Genomic DNA, 16,950 nt, shown 5'->3' with positions numbered 1-16,950 from the left:
ATAAGGGTCTTATTTATGTTGTTTATGGCCCATTTTCAATCATTTTGTTGGTTATTTAGTCTTATGGAACACCCTCTTAGGTTTTACAGGTTTAGAAAAATGAAGGACTTGACAATACCAAGCAAAAGTATGACTGTAGGCTTGTGTCTACAAGAGTTTGAAAGGTTAAGATTACTGCAGTGACGTCCCAGGTGTGTTTGGGGTCTCTGAGAAACGTCTCCATGGCCTCCAGCAGATTGATACTGGTATCATATAGCTTGAATTGAATCAGTGTAATTAAAAGGCATTTCCACCATCTATATTCCCTGTGTGCTGTGTACACTTCCAAAACTCAATGCTAAATCAATAACAGCAAAACTCTTCCCATATGGGTCCCGGGGACAGAACAGATTGTAGTTTGAGTTACATAAATATTTCTGTGAGGTGGAGATGCTCCGGGGGCGGAGAGAAAGTGCCAGAAAGTCTGCAGAACTTGAATGTGAGCAGAGACAGAATAAAAAACGTCAAGAAACAGGGAAAGGAAATGCATGTAAATAGATGATTAATGGTCCAAATAATATTCACTGATTTATGTCATTATATCTGTGTGTAATCTGTATATTTCCATCTGTTTACTAAACTTAAAGAGAGGGAGCGTTTCCCAGCATGCATTAGGATGAAAGTCAAACAGTCTTCTGATTTGGATAAAACTGAAGCTGCCTCGTCAGTATTTTTCTTTTTATGCAACAAAGTTTGAAATGATTCAAATGTGGTGTTGACACACAGTTACAGTATACTACCCAGGGAACATTTAACCATGGCTTGCCTTGATTTTCCAGTAAATATGAAGTATATTGAACTTTAATGCTGCTTTGACCTAGAAGATAAAGTAGACACTAATTGATAGATAGCATCAGTATCGAACATAAAATAATTAATTTAAAGGTCCGATATAATACAAAATCCACTTCACCATGTTGTTCTAACACTAATGTGTCTCTAGTCCGTCTACAAACCCGCCAATGATGAGAAAAGTCCGTCCTCTCCGTCTTCTGCCTGCTCCACTTTTCAGAAAATGTGTGCTCAAACAGGCCGTTTGGAGATTTTCCCTTCATGACATCACAAAGGGCAGTAACCCCTCCCCCAGGTGGGTGACACTCCCACAGCTAGGTGTTTGTTCTGCCCTCTGAGTCTGCTTTCTCACCGTAAATAATAGGACATGGAGTGAGAAAGCCCAAGACACCCAAGCCCATCCAGAGAGGGGGCGTGGTCAGACACAGCTCATTAATATTTAAAGGAACAGACACAGAAACAGCCTGTTCTGAGCAGGGCTGAAATAGAGGGGTTTATAGACATGATCAAATACATGATCAGAGTGGATTAAGAACAAGAAACTTCACACACATGTTTTGAGGAGCTTTGAGACTTATTTAAACTGGTTGAAGAGGAGGAGGATATGTGACCTTGAAAGCAACTGTCAGCATGTTTCTGCATGTTTGGATATTGGCGCCCCTTGTGGCCAGATGTACTGATAGGGTTGGCCGTGGAGAAAACAACCAAGGTCTCTGTCTCCCCTCATATCTGGTCCAAACAAATCCAGAGCATTCAGGACCAAAATCTAAAGTTAGAAGGAGGACATACTGGCTGCTGCATTGTTGTCAGAGAAGCCAGCACTTCAACATAGCATGTTTCCTTAATGTCTGATCATATAGTAAGGTCACTTTATCATTTCACTCACTACACATCTCACTGATTGGAGTTTTATAATTATCGTGATGTGAACTTGAAACACAGTAAAAACAATATAGAGGTGGGGGGAAAAATCGATACAGCATAGTGTCGCGATATTTTGTGTGACGATATTATATTGTGAGATCAATATATCGAGAATTTTTCGTATTTGACAAAACAGTTCTCTATTTAGATTAATTTTGTGCACAAAATAAGCAGTTAAAAAGTTAAAATCGATTCTCAGCATATCGCAAAATGTTTAAAATCGCAATAATATCATATCATGGGGCGTGATTCCCACCCATACAACAAGTAGAGGTAGCTGAGTATGACGAAATTCCAAATCAGTTTCGTCCTTGCCGTGTTTCAACCACTGCAGTAATTTTTAAAAAAGGCCTGAAAGATTCTGTATTCTTCTCAGACATGAATACATAAACAAGGCCAAACATGTTGTGGTAGTTCCAATGCGGAATATGAAGGAGTGTTTTTTATTCTGACGGAAGGAGCCAGCTTCACCAGCGTGTCTATAAAGAAAAACTGACAACTGCCAACATATCTAAGAATAACAGCGGTTCACAAAATGTGTTCAGGCAGACAGTCCAGATTTTCCCCATGAGGTCCCCGGGGAGGCAGAGAGACTGTGGAGTATGACTCGTATTTAATTTTCCCTCAGACCGGGTGCTGCTCAGCGGGCACATCCAGGCTGTCAGTGTGTGACTCGGGAGAGAAGGGCTGGAGTGTTTTACATTCGGCTGTCACCACACAGACCGGCTCGGGGGCTGAGTGGTGGAGATTTGGCCGCAGAACAGGGGCTGTTAAGGCCTGCGGGTCCCCGGGGGTCTGTTAGGCCATCGCCTCCCTCACAGCCATCTGGAGCAAACAGTATATTTAGGAGAGGAGAAGGCTGGAAGAGGCACACAGAGGAGAAGTGACTCAGCAGTTTTCCTCCTCTTTCAACAATGTACAGGTGTATGCAATCAGTAAAAGTTAGCCAGCACGTTCAGAGATCAAATGCAGCGACTACAAAGTGCTTCTGAATTAAAGGCCAATATATTCCCCATCAAAACTTTCATCAGGACCTTATGATTAGAGGAGCTTTTTTTATGTAATCTAAGTGCCCCACTGAAAGACGCCTTTCTCAGATGGGCTCCCACTTTCATCTGCACCAACTTAAAAAGCATACTGATATTCATTATGGAGCAGCAGATGGATAACGCCACATTTCCTTCCCCTTGTTATGGTCATTAACAGTCTGTCAATTGATCCTGCATGTTTGAATCTCCCCCAGCAATATCTCATCATTCATATGCCTCCATTCTTGTCCTTTGTCAGCAGTCCTTTAGAAGAAACACCTGAGAGGGGAACATGACTTTGGTACTTTTCTGTCAGGAAGTAATGGGAGATGCCAATCTTTGGTCTATAAATAAAACAGAATCTGAGGGGAAGTCGGGGTTAGTGCTGAAATATTGGTCTTTTCAGGTCAACAGTGTGTGTTTGAAGAGCACACAGTTTTTATTGAGCTGTAAACTAAATGATATGACTCAAATAAAATGTAGCGATGTTTTTGTTCTGTGAGAGTCCAACCCAGACGACAAACTGTACCGGGTTTTATAGGGGACGGAAAAAATGTAAAAATACTGTTTACCTTTTTCAATTAAAACTTTTACTCTACTTTATAAAATAATATTTTCATGCATCAAACATTAATTAACCCAAGAACACCTTTTGGTAACACATTAAATTAAGGCCATAACATCAAGGGAGGCTTCAATCTGAATGTTGTGGAGGCATAAAGGAGCGACGAAGCAATCCCCCCTCTGTACCGTCTTCAGAGGTAGCAACAGAGGCGTTACAGAGGAGAGGCGATTTCAGCGAAGCCAGCAGTTGGAGAACAGCGCTGTGTGTGTGTGTGCATGTCTGACTGTGTGTGTATGTGGAGCTCCCACTGTGCTGTGCTTTCACAAATTCACAGACTGGGACACCAATATTACATTGTCACAGATTCAATAAGAATGTTCAAAGAGGTGAAGACCGCTGAGTGGAGTTACAGCATTTTTGGGAGGAAAAAATCAGTCTGAAAAAGGCTTATAGCTAATCAGCCATTAACTAAAAGTTCGCCCTCCTAATTACTGCCTATAGATAGAAAGTAAGGAAGTTGTTGTACATGAATTATGATCCTAATATGCTTTTGTTTACTTCGACCTTATAAGGAGCCAAACTAAGCAACGACAGGTACATGAGGGTGTCATCTGCGTGGCAATAAAACAAGATATGATAGTTTTTGTTTTTTTTACCCATAGCAGTACGTAAAGAAAAAATACAATTGGACCCTAAAATGAATTTATTCTGCTCCAGTACATTGATGACACCCTACCTGCTGAGTCGCCCTACCTGTACGGCCTTCACCCCAACGCTGAGATCGGCTTCCTGACACAAACCTCTGAGAAGCTTTTCCGCACCGTGCTGGAGATGCAGCCCAGAGACGGGGGCGTCGGCGAGGGAGGAGGAACGACACGCGAGGAAAAGGTAAGATAAGACAAATTATCCCGGCTTTACACAGACTTGAGGGAGCAGCATGTGACGACTGCAAAACGTCTTGATTTTTAAGTTTGGCATGCACGTTCACAGGTCAGAGCCTTCACAGAGGAAGCAGTGCGGCACAAGCACGCAGTGTTTTGCACAAACCAATCAAACTCTTCTACACCAAAATGGGAGAACTTCTCATTATGGACCAACCGTATTGTTGGGTAGAAATTCATGACTAAATCGAAAGTCCGAAAGTGAACCTAAGTCGACTGAACGACCTCAGGCCGATTAAGAACAGATTTGTGAGTCGTATGACTAACTTTGAATTTCAGCTCGATAACCCGCCATTAGTCGTGCAGCGTTCACTGAGGCATGACAGCTGATGGCAGCCCGGTGTGCTGCTCCCGACTGGTCTGATGATTTTCTGTCATGTTTGATATTTTGGTCATATGACTGAACACACTCACACAGTGAGAGCAGAGACACACACCGATTCCCCGACTCCTGGACTTTTCTTTAAATTGTGCCTGCACAAACTGACAGTGTTGGAAATCACCATAGCAACAGCTGGCATGAATGTTTAATTACTGCATTACCCCCATCCACACATCATGAAAGAAACGTTAGCAGGATATATTTGCAGACCTCGAGCTGTTAGGGAGTATTTGTTCTGATTTAGCTGCTAGTTAGCTTGAGTTTATCGGTGATGCTGAGTGTGAGAGCGAGTGAGAGCGTTTTTGCAGCTGGTGTATTTGAGCTGCGCAGGAGACAACCTCCACCTGTGGGAGTTTTCTAGGAACACTTGTGAATGCTCCGTCCTGATTCAACTTGTACAGTGTGATTTCTCAGATCGTGCCCAACAATCAGTGTGAGCACATCAATCTTGAGCTTTGGTCGTGAGCAATTCAGTCGTACAGTGTGAGCTGATATTACGCCACAGATTTTATAGAATCATGTAGAGAACGCCGAGCTTTAGGAATGTAATTTACAACAGACTATTTTTTTCAACAGAAAGATTTGAAGATCATCGTCATGTACAACAGAAAAAACAAAAATCCTCATATTTGAGAAGATTTTAGAATCTGAAAACGATCAAGAACAGTTATCGATATTTTTCTGATGCTGAACTTAGAAATAATACACTGTTGGTGTCAATGAATGATCATCAGCTGAAAAGAGAAAAGGCTTGGATTCATTTCAGTAAAGTCATTCTTAGAATTATGAAGATTTAATCTACTTTTTTTTATAGTTTTCACACTGGTCTGTTATCTGAAACATGTTTGAGATGCTTTTTTTTTCACCGGGACAAAAACAAATGTTGATTTTTCATCTTATGAGTAAAGACAAAATGCAGAACCTTTTGGGAATCCTTGATGACACATCGTGTTGTCTGCTGCTGCTCCATCATTATTATTCATTGGATTTAGATTTGTCTGCCTCTCTGGACTTTAAAGTGTCTTAAAGATAACGCTCTGCAGTATTACATTTAAAGTTTTTTTACATTTATTTTCTCCCTTTTTTCCTTCTCAACAACTTTTTAAGTTAATCGTCAACATTTTGACTTTATTACTGACCTTTGACCTTTGATACTAACGTATTTCTCTTTATTTCATCTACATTCTGTCAGACTATTTTAAAACTTTCTCTAACCATCTAACCATCTTCTTCCCATTGCATGGTCCTTAAATATGTAATTTTTTTCTGTGACAAGTAATGATTGAAATGTATTACAGTAAAACTCAGTGTATAAGAAGCACTTTTAAAACCTATTTTTTATCCAAAAGTGTGCAGCGTCTCATACATTGGTGTGACCAATATACCAAAATAAAAATGATGACACGAGTGCAGCCACCACCATCACACACTGCACGCTACCTGACGTGATTAAAAATGCATTCCCGGTCATTGTGTGTTGCACGCTGTGCTGGCTGTGCGACTTTTTAACATCTTTTCTCTCTCATTAGGTCTTTACTTCACAACTTTCACTGCAGGCTGAGAGCTCAACTACTGTACTGTAGCTAGTAGGAGAGCAAACTCCACAAAGTGAAAACAGACGGAACGAAAAGAGCAACACAGCTGAACACGATAGAAATCATTACAAAGAAAGACAGTTTAAACTTTTTATCTCGGGGAAACCTCCAAAAAACAAACTTCATCTTATATACCGGTGCAGCTTCATGGTAAATGATTTTCACTTTATCTGAGTATTTAAATATTGTCTGTAGAATTTGTATTTACCACAAACAAACTCATAATGTCTCAGTGCATTATTCAAACCCAGAACTTTGTATTTACTGTTTTCCCATTCCCTCAACTCGAACCATGTCCAATTTTCTTTTGCATCGATTTATTCGGCTCCCCTCTGAGTAGAGTTTGAAGTGTTGGCTACCTTAGGAAAGTTTATCCCTTAGAATGAAATGTTGTGGGTGTGAGCAGTGTGTGGCTGCATGGACTCCTCATGGCAGACTCCGTATCAGTTCAGTGAGGATTATAGGAGTAGCACGGCAGCATTTGTTCTCGAGCTATGATTCTAATGGGATTTTCAGTGTTGAAAAGTCAAGCCTTCATACATGGAGATACTCCGAGCACATCTGTAAACCGAAACCTTCCACACAGTCGAGACTCTCTCGCTGAACTCCGGGCCTCGAAGAACAAATCTTAAATGTGTGATGACAACAGGTGACATTTCTGTCGCCGCTGCACACTCAAGTGAAAATAAATTGCGGGCCAACTGTTCGGGGCCTGTGACAGCACCCTGGGTGATTTTTACAGCGATGGCATTTTCTGGTGCATTTTCTGGTTCAGTACTGCTCTGAAATGAAGCTTAAGTGAGTGTAAAAGCTCAAACAAATATTCTGTGAGAGAGAGTGCAGCTCTGCAGAATCCTTCAATGGAGTTGGTGACACTTTCTTAATCTCATAAAAAAAGGTCCTGGCTCTTTGAGTGTTAGCTTTGTGGTTATATTACTCACAACAGGCAACAAAATGTTGGTTTGTTACAACTTTTATACTTTTACCTTCACCCTGATTATTCATGTAAAATCTATTTTTTTAATAATGGCCTAACTTTAAGAATATTTTTCTTGAGTGCAAAAGACGATTCTAACTTAAAGCAACAGGTCACACTGAGGGCGCACTCATACTAGGCCAGGGCTTTCCAAACCCACAAAATAACGGTTCTAACAACTGGGGACCCCCATTGTCCCTGGAGGTGGTTAAAACATTTAATGTTAAACGTTTAATGTCACAGCTGGGCACACTATGAGGCCTATCCAAATGGTGGCATTAGAACATCACAAAAGAACACAACATCCCAAAAAAAGAACACACATAATCTCTTGAACTATCTTTTTGTTTGTATTTTCACAATATTGGTAGATATGCTATTTAAATGTTTTTATATGTTTTTGGAAGGAATCTCACGACCCCCCAATGGGTTCTGACCCCCACTTTGGGAACCATAGAACCGTCCCTGAGCACGCTTCACCCTCAGAGTCCAGTTTGTTTGACTAATGTGAGTGGTCAACAGTGGTACACTTCCTCGGCCCTGGCACGCTCCGAAGAGGTGTGCTTTGAAACGGTACAGTTAATGCACGAGCACAAGCACACGGGTACACAACGTGGACATCCCAGAGTGTTCTGTCTGTATTTAACATGACTCAAAATAAGACACAAAGTCAGTAAATTTTCGGTCATGTTCTCTGCGTTGTTCTCTGATGTGTGGACACAGACACACATTAATGATTAAATTGACAGCAGGAGGAGATTTTCCGACAAAATTTTAAAGAGATAAGACGTCATGAAAATTACCTAAAATCCAGGCAAACGGAATTTCCTCCAAGTACGTTTAACCTTCAGACATCCAACAACTAAAATCCTGTACTAATTATGAATATTTACGATAATTAACAAAAAGTGAGCATGATGTGGCATGCAACAGTTAAAGTTGCTGGATATGTTCATATATTTTATAAACTGGAAAAACGTTTGGCTGTCGTCACATTTATTTCGGCTGTGTGATCGGCTGTTTGATCACCGTAATTCTAATCAAGACAAATGTATTGCCCTGGGTGGGTGGTCACAGGTAATACTGAGTCTGTGCACACTGCTGGTGCCGTCATAAAGAGCTTATTTTGGTAATCATGCTCGAGGGACGCCTGCTCCTGGGCATTTTAAGGCCCGCCAAAGTGAGACGAAATGAAGAGGTAGGAAGTTAATAGTAAGTACATTTGTATAGCAAAATGCTTTGTATTGATGCTTTACAATCTGGTTGCATTTTGTAGGCTGCGCTGATGTGACTCCAGTTGAATGAATTTGGGTAAAGTGTCTCTGTGTTGTGGTTTTAAAGAAGAGCAGAGTCAGGCAGAATGGAGTAAAATTAAAACTTGTGCCACTGTTTTGTAATGTGTGTGTGAGTGCGATTATAAAACCACTCGCCATTAAAGACGGCTTGAACTGATTTATGAATTCTGAATTTAGTTGCTTAGTGACAAATTTATCTTGGCCGTCTGTCGATGCGTTTGTTGCGGGGAGAGGCTGCATTTCTATATCACACAAAGATCTCTTTTATTATTTTCCAGTTATGAACAATTCATTTATCTTAACTTCATTTTTGCCTGAAATAGTCCAGATTCAAAGTCTAGTTTAGCTGGAACAAATAATCCGTCTAACACCCTGCACGTGGATTGTGCATGCATGCTTGAAGTATAATAATGTGTGACCTTTATCGCTGAGATTCCTAGATCCTCCCGTCTGAACAGATGACAGCCGTGCAGAGCTGCTAACCAGACTCACTTTGTATTCAGCGTGCTCTTTAGCTGCCAAACACAGATCAGATATTTGAACTGAAAAATCCATAGATATGATGACCTCATATCCTTTGTTCGGCACCTAATCCTCTGATTGATTGCCAACGCTGCCTGCCTTGGGAAAATGTTGACACGGGCGTTAGCCTTCATCACTTACCCACAAAAATATGATGTGAGCATTGATTTTCTGGAGGGATTAGACTGTTATTGAAAACAAAGAGCTGCCTTGCAAAATATATTTTCATGAATATTTATGGTACCTTCTTTTTCAAACAGTAACAGTTTCTCAGACGTGTCAGCATCGGCAGCACTGAGTTTATCTGACACAGATAAAACCAATCCAGTCTTTTACTTCAACCAGTATCCTCTCTCTTATTTCTTGTCTTTATGTCTTAACTCATAAAAGTAAAAAATTGTTCAGACATGACTTTTTACTGCCAGTCCCTCACTCATTCTCTGACATGCTCCTTCGTCAGGTGCGTGCCGTGCTGGAGGAGATCATGGAGAAGCTCCCGGAGGAGTTCAACATGGCCGAGCTGCTGGGGAAGGCGGAGGAGAGGACTCCCTACCAGGTGGTGGCGCTGCAGGAGTGTGAGCGCATGAACCTGCTGACTCAGGAGATCAGACGCTCCCTCCGCGAGCTCAACCTGGGACTCAAGGTGAGAAGACTGAGATCTATGCAGGGGAGCTCTAAGAGGGGATCACGTCCAAAAGAATTTATGCAACTGAGAGAAATTTAATTCAAATGTATCACGTCCAAGAGACAAAAGCATCGACCTACTCTACATGCAAAAGTTTTGACATTAAATATATGAACCTAAGTTTTTATTTAACACCCATGCCCACGTGTCTCATTTTGACAGTTAAGGGGAGAAAAAATTGATGCTTCCACGACCTAAGTCAACTAACCAAGCAATAGAAATGCAGAACTAAACGACGCACTAATCAGCGCGACCACATGGGCGCCAGAGCTCTCTTTGAAACACTGGCATCCCTGGTTGGCCTCTTTTCCCACCCCACGACCATGTCCACGTCTTTCTATCCCTCCTCTTTTTTTTGTTGGAGCACATGGACGGCACAATGGCAAGACCTCGCTTTCTGCTGACCGCCATGTCAACCTCAGCTCGATCAGGTTGATGCACAGTGATGAAGCTGTGTGTTGAACTTCTTGCAGCCTACGATTCACATATACCTCATTGCACAGTGTGCTTGCAAGTCGTATCAACATTTTAGACCTGTGGCCAAAGAGAGGCTGTGATAAACATATAAGATTTATAAAATCACTCGGTACGCGTCTGCTGTTATTGGAGAGTAATGAGCATGCTGTTGTTTTAAAATAGTATATAGTACATTCTTCCTCCTTTCATATTTTCTCTGGCAACCCAATATGAATTGCAGAAGACATTTTGGCATCGCTTGTTATCAGGGATGTTTGTAGGTGACTTATTTCAAAGTCCATTGATGAATATTTAGATTAAGACTAATCCCCTCCTCTAAAGGTACGAAACACTCAGAAAACAGTCAAAATCAGGCACAATTAATTAATTAATTAACTTATTTTTCATCTGCATGGTAACAGTATCCCGTCGGTTTTCAGAGCGTGGCTAACGTTAGCAGGGCTAGCACCACCAGCCTGAGGTCCTCCGTGCAGGTTAGCGTCAACATGCCTGTGCTGATGATGGTAACACTTTGATCCAGTCAAATTCTTGTGTGGTACTTTAATCTGACAGCCTACATACAACTTTACCTTCATTTCTCTAGATCTAAATACTGACAAACCGCTCCACGCTAATAATAATAATAATAATAATATATTGGTTTTTTTATAGCGCTTTTCTAGGAACTCAAGAGGAACTAAGAGGTACCATCCATCCATCCAACTGTGCTGGTTTACAGTTGGGCAACAGAGCAGGGAGAGCGGGCCAGAGGACTTGAAATTAGAGATTGAGACCATAAACTGAGCAGATGGCTAATTTTCTCAGACTTCTATATGTTCAGAACACTTTATGCGACCCATTAAGACACCGCCTGATGGCCACTAGGGATACAGGTTAAAGGCTCTTTCTTTTCTTATGCACGCTCCAAAGTTAGAAGTTATGAGAACAAAACGTTGCCTCCTCTCTGACGATGTTGCATCGAGAACAAAGAAAGTCACACGGCCAGATTAACCTGTTGGAGGGCTGCGGTGGGGAAAATTAGGTATTGAGCCACTTCGACTTCCCACGCCCACATACCGCCCTCTGAGCTTTGTGATCTAGATATAACCGATGGTTTCACAGGTCAGTCGGGCTGCTATTAGTACCCAAACACACACACACCTGGCTTAAAAGAGAGTTTTGAAAACACCTCCAAACTTTCTGTAGTTCTCTTCCCCGTTTCCACCTGCTGCAGTGGAACATGTCGTCCCAAAACCTGAAGCTGTGGATGAGTTTGAACCCCTCTTCTTCTTTTAGCCTATATCAGTCTTCATTCAGTTTTAGCACAACAAACACGCAGACAGAGTTATAAGCAGCGGCTACTTTCAGTCTACCTGTCAACAGACACAGATTTACTGTGAAACTGAAGCTGAATTTTCATTTTGATGATTTCCAGGCAAGTTCTCGAGCATCTGTAAGCTGAATAATAGATCTGTGTTTGATGTGCATGGGTTTATATTTGATTGACATGATCTAAGGTTAAGATATTTCTCATGTCTGACCTTCCACACGTCTTGTTCATCCCTTTATCTGTAACGTGGAGACTCTTTGTTTTTCTTCAGGCTGTGTTCTGCTGTCTTTTTTAGACCATATTTAAAATTAGTTAAAATGCTGTATAATTTACCGCCTCCCCCTTGATTGAGGCTTATGTCATATTTATTTAGGGACTCCCTGAAACCACCTAAATCAAAACCCCATTGTTAGAAACCGGGCGCAGAGGGATTGTGCAACGAGCCAAGTACCCAAAATGTAAAACAAATACACTTCAGCTGAACTGTCCCTCGAAATCCATCACAAAGCCCTCAATTATCATCAACACCTGTGATTCACGTTATTCTGCTCGGCTGCTGTTGACTCTGACAGGCGGCTGTGGAAGTGAAAACCTTTTTTCCTGTTGTGTGTCAAAAGCCTGTCGTTAGAATGAATCAGAGTGTGTGTGTGCCGAGCTGCCGGAGTCGTGTGTTAACAATAAAATGAAGAGAGAAAAAGGGGCGAGGTGAGGCGGAGACTGGGGGGGAAGCGTTTGTCAGGAGTTATGAGGCTTCGATCTCCCAACACTACAAGCCTCAATAAATCGGCTCAGTGATTTAAAAGCCATGTAGACTATTGTAGCAGCAAATGGAATCATATTTCGCCTTTATAGAGGAAAGCAGAGGAACTATGAGAATGTTAGCCTCGGAGAGAAGGGGCAGCTTCATCGTGCAGAGGTATATGACCGATATCAGGATCGTTCTGAGGAGTGTTGTGAAGGTGGAAGGACTGATTCAGATCAATCTACAGAACGATATCGCCCTCATAAACAACCGTTATGACTGTCTGATACGGGTATCTATACATCAGCTCCTGCATCTGAAGGACACCCCTGCTTTCACTGTCATTACTCTTCACTTACATCCTCTCTTTGGCACCTTACAGCGTGTTTTCTTATCTCATGGCGTGCTTCATGTTTATGCACGTGTCAGTACTTTCTGAGGGCTTTTTACCATTTAACGCCTCCTTCAGCCGCGATGTGTCACCTCCAATGTTTAGCTGCTGAGGCTAACGCAACGAGACAAGTTGAGCTCCTGCTTCAGACCTTTTAATGAAAATTCATAAATCAACAAAGAAGTTTTCCATAGGAGGAGGCATCTGTCTGAAACGTCGTCCAAATTAAAATAAATGGAATGATCAGAAAGAGAAGCCAAATTGTAAGTCCGATTTTTATAATATCAACAAGCAGCTTGTTCATCCAGTACAGCAAACACGTGAATTAATCATGTGATGGCAGAAATAACGTTTCTGTTCCAGTGAAATATAATCCCATGTTGTTTTTGTATTGAAGCTGTCACACTATAAAGAAACAAAAACAGGAGTAAATCTAGATAAGAAAAGAAGCAATAATTCAAATAAATTCCGGTGTATGATACTCATCGGAAAGCGCTGCGTCATATACACCTGGGCGACTTATTTACCAGTTTGAAATGCTGACGCACACCCTGTCATTAAGACAAAAGCAGCCGCCATCATCACACGCGACCTGACCCGATTAAAAAAAATCACCGTTCATTGTGAACTGCAAGCTTTGACCAACATGACCAACCTTCATGACATCACAAAGGGCAGTAACCCCTCCCCCAGGTGGGTGACACTCCCACAGCTAGGTGTTTGTTCTGCCCTCTGAGTCTGCCTTCTCACTGTAAACAATAGGACATGGAGCGAGAAAGCCTGAGACATCCAAGCCCTTCCAGAGAGGGGGCGTGGTCAGACACAGCTCATTTACATTTAAAGGTACAGACACAGAAACAGCCTGTTCTGAGCAGGGCTCCTAGGACACGCCCACTTGCGCCTTTGTGCCATTACAATCAGCCACAACATAAAACAGACTATGCATCACACAAACACATAAACTGATTAGCAAGTTTAGCTTGGCTAATTAGCCATGAGCGCCGAAGCAGCGACGACACTTTTGTGACAAAACTGTGATGCAGCTCAGGTGCAATTATTAACTGGGGTCACAACAGATATTTTGTGTTCACCCTATATTATAAAATGCCCATTGTTTCACAAATGCTCATCTTCTCTCTCCAGATGCAATTTAAGAAACATTTAAAACCATCCCCTGCTATCCCTGGGCCGTCTGTGACCACTTCTTCACTTCTCCACTTTATTCATGTTTTTGTTTTAAAATAAAGAAATCCTGTTAAATATAAAGCTGTATGTCAGTTTTTCTTTAAGTGTTTGAAAAATGTGATTAGTGGTCAAATTGGCTTCTATATGATGGGCAAACTCGCAAATCTTGCCTACGGCACCAAATTGGTTAGGGGCTGGCTCTGATCCTAAGTCATCCTTCTCTCTGAATTACAAAATATTCATATTATCTTCTCATATCACTTTGAGTGTCATGTTTGACAATGTAATCTACTGCCCCTCCACCTCAGGGCGAGCTAACCATGACCAGCGACATGGAGAGCCTTCAGAACGCCATCTTCCTGGACCTGGTTCCTGACAGTTGGACAAAGCGGGCGTACCCGTCCATGTGCGGCCTCGCTCTGTGGTTCACAGACCTGTTAGTCAGGATCAGGGAGCTGGAGACCTGGTCGGCTGACTTCATCTTACCCTCTGCAGTGTGGCTCGCCGGCTTCTTCAACCCGCAGTCCTTCCTCACCGCCATCATGCAGGCCATGGCTCGCAGGTAGGGACGGTTTGTGTTCGGTCATCAAAGGGATGGTGTTGATATTTGAAGGATTTTAGATTTTATTGGCAATGAAAATAAAGCCAATTTACAATACCTTATTCTACACTTTGGTATGAGAACACAAAAATCTTTCTTGTAGTCTGCATTGCCCTCCACATTTGACACAGTAACCTTTCCCGTGTTTGACAGGAACGAGTGGCCTCTGGACAGCATGGGTCTGCAGTGTGACGTCACCAAGAAGAACCGCGAGGACTTCACTTTACCTCCTCGTGAAGGAGCGTACGTCCACGGCCTGTACATGGAGGGAGCGCGCTGGGACACACAGGTACACACGCAGTCCATTGATTACTGTGTTCGGCTGACAGACGCAGAAAACAGCTGATTCTGACGTCTGGTCTCCTGGGAAGCTCAAGTCGAAACCGTTTTGATTCACAAACATTCTGCACAGACACATTCCTTTACACACTGTTACTACAACGCGTGAACATGAGGTGAGCGCACCTCAATCTGCATCTTTAAACTGACTCAACTAACGTCAGCTGAATATTTTACCCCTGAGGACCTCCTTATTCCCTTTGTGGATTAATTTTCTGCTTTGCATCCCGCCTGCGTTCAGCTCTCAGTGCATTTCTCGGCTTCGCAGGGCTCTATCTATCTCCATACATACAGCTTGTGTATATGCGCCCAGCTTTCAGGCAGCATCCCTGTAGACTTCTTAATTAGGGAATGTGCAGAGTGTGCACTTGAACACTTAGATCGCCCTTTAGAGGAGCGCTTCCTTTTTTCTTCATTAAAGTTGGAGACACTCGCAAATAGACAGGCGGACAGACGGGCAGTGCTTCTCCTCACACCTCCTCCTCCTCCTCCTGTCTTTGTGTCCTCCGCTCAGCCCTGAGGCCCGGCTCTGTGCCGCCGGGCGGGAGCATCTGAGAGTGAACAGGAGAGGAAGCAGCGCTCCATCTGGACACAGCAGTAAAAGTCAAAGATTTATGATAAACTCGCTCATCTTTATTAATGAAGCTTGCCTTTTATTCAGAGGAGCTTCAGACATCAAAGGCAGCAGGATCCTGTATGATAAACACCTCGTGTGCTGAAGAGATGTGATAGTAATGCTGACGTTGCACAGGAGGAAGTGTGTGAACGTGCGATTAACCAAGATAAGACGCCGGAAATCCAAATCCACAATATTCCTCTGATAATGTAGTTTCAGGTCTTCTGTAAATAACAGACATTATCTTACATTTGGAAATGGTTTCAGTTACTGTTAACGGTGATTCAATGGTTACTGAATGTGTAGGTGAGGGACAGGATTGTTGTTGATGTAAGCCCTCTGGTTTCTGTTTGTAGTCACAGTAATATCCCCTAGAAGAAAGTTTTGGTTACATACAGTCTGTGTGGTGAGCAAAACAGACTTAACGAATCATCATCATCCTAACCTCTAAGTCTGGTGAAAATTGAGCATTTTAAAATTCTATACAAACAGATATCTGCACAAGAATGCATCAAAAGTACGGTCACACGTTATCTCTCCACTCAAACTAAACTACTGGCATCTAAAAGTGATGGACTGTAAAACATGGTGATTGCAGCAGGGCCATATCCAGACTGTCTCAACTGAAAGGGCTGGCTAAATTGGCATGAAGTATGTGTGCACAAACACGTGGAAGAAAAGCCTTAATGTACCCTTTCTGTTTCCACTAATTATGTCTAATTTTACTGCTAACCTTAAAGTATTATTTTTGAAATAGGAACACAACAGAGGGGACTCACAAACAAGAAATGTGTCCAAAGTCACAGTTTATTCTTTAAAATGTAAAGAAAGCGAGCAAGAAACCTGCTCTTACACAGCCCGAATAGTGGATTTTAATGTCCCGGTAAGTCCCGCCTCTGACAAGGCAGAAAGCCAATCATAGTTTAGGAGTTTGTGATGGCACCAGAGGTGGCCAATCAGCTTTAAAGGAGGCCTGTGCCACCTTTTAAAGCAGGCTCGGACGAGGTTCCCGAGTACAGGACATTTGTGTTCACACTGATCAAATGAACCAGACTTTGGAGTCAAGCGTACTCGGATCAGGACCTGAATCCCTGATGTGAAACCACCCTGAGAAACAGACAGATGTTTGTCACTCACCATTCAGTGAGCAGTTGAAATGAATAATTATCTGGGCGCCTCTGCTTCCTCTGATTCTGACAGACTCAAACATTCCTAGCACAGAATTTAATGTCCAAGTGGGCGGAGCTGGAGAAATGTCAATCAAAACATGATCAGCCTCCCCCTCCAAGTCTTAAAATGTAACTACACAATCAAATAATCCGATCGTGATCACAGTTTTCTGAGAATCTTCTCCAAACTCTGATTTTCATAATTTTTTTACTTCTTCAGTTCAGACGTTCAGGGCCCTTCTGTGATTTATATTTATGTTTTTATTCAAACAATTAAAAAAGTAAAGTGAATAAAGTGTAATTTATAAAGTATAAAGTCATTTCTAATGATCCCTCATGGCCTTCTTCAAAACGCACATAAAGTTATTCCTCTTTAA

At 42.1% G+C, this 16,950-nt stretch overlaps 1 protein-coding gene across 1 annotated transcript in view; it reads left to right on the top strand.

Moving 5' to 3' along the window:
* dnah9 (dynein, axonemal, heavy chain 9) overlaps positions 1-16,950 on the top strand; it is a 179,177-nt gene that overhangs the window by 160,869 nt on the left and 1,358 nt on the right. The window contains exons 74-77 of the mRNA XM_061027577.1: positions 4,066-4,236; positions 9,520-9,702; positions 14,157-14,410; positions 14,603-14,738. Coding sequence (XP_060883560.1) covers positions 4,066-4,236; positions 9,520-9,702; positions 14,157-14,410; positions 14,603-14,738 — 744 coding nt within the window. The remainder of the gene's footprint in view (positions 1-4,065; positions 4,237-9,519; positions 9,703-14,156; positions 14,411-14,602; positions 14,739-16,950) is intronic.

This window comes from Labrus mixtus, chromosome 21, assembly GCF_963584025.1.
Source record: "Labrus mixtus chromosome 21, fLabMix1.1, whole genome shotgun sequence".
NCBI lineage: Eukaryota > Metazoa > Chordata > Actinopteri > Labriformes > Labridae > Labrus > Labrus mixtus.
The sequence above is the reverse complement of the archived record's forward strand: the minus strand, read 5'-3'. Positions and strand labels throughout refer to the sequence as shown.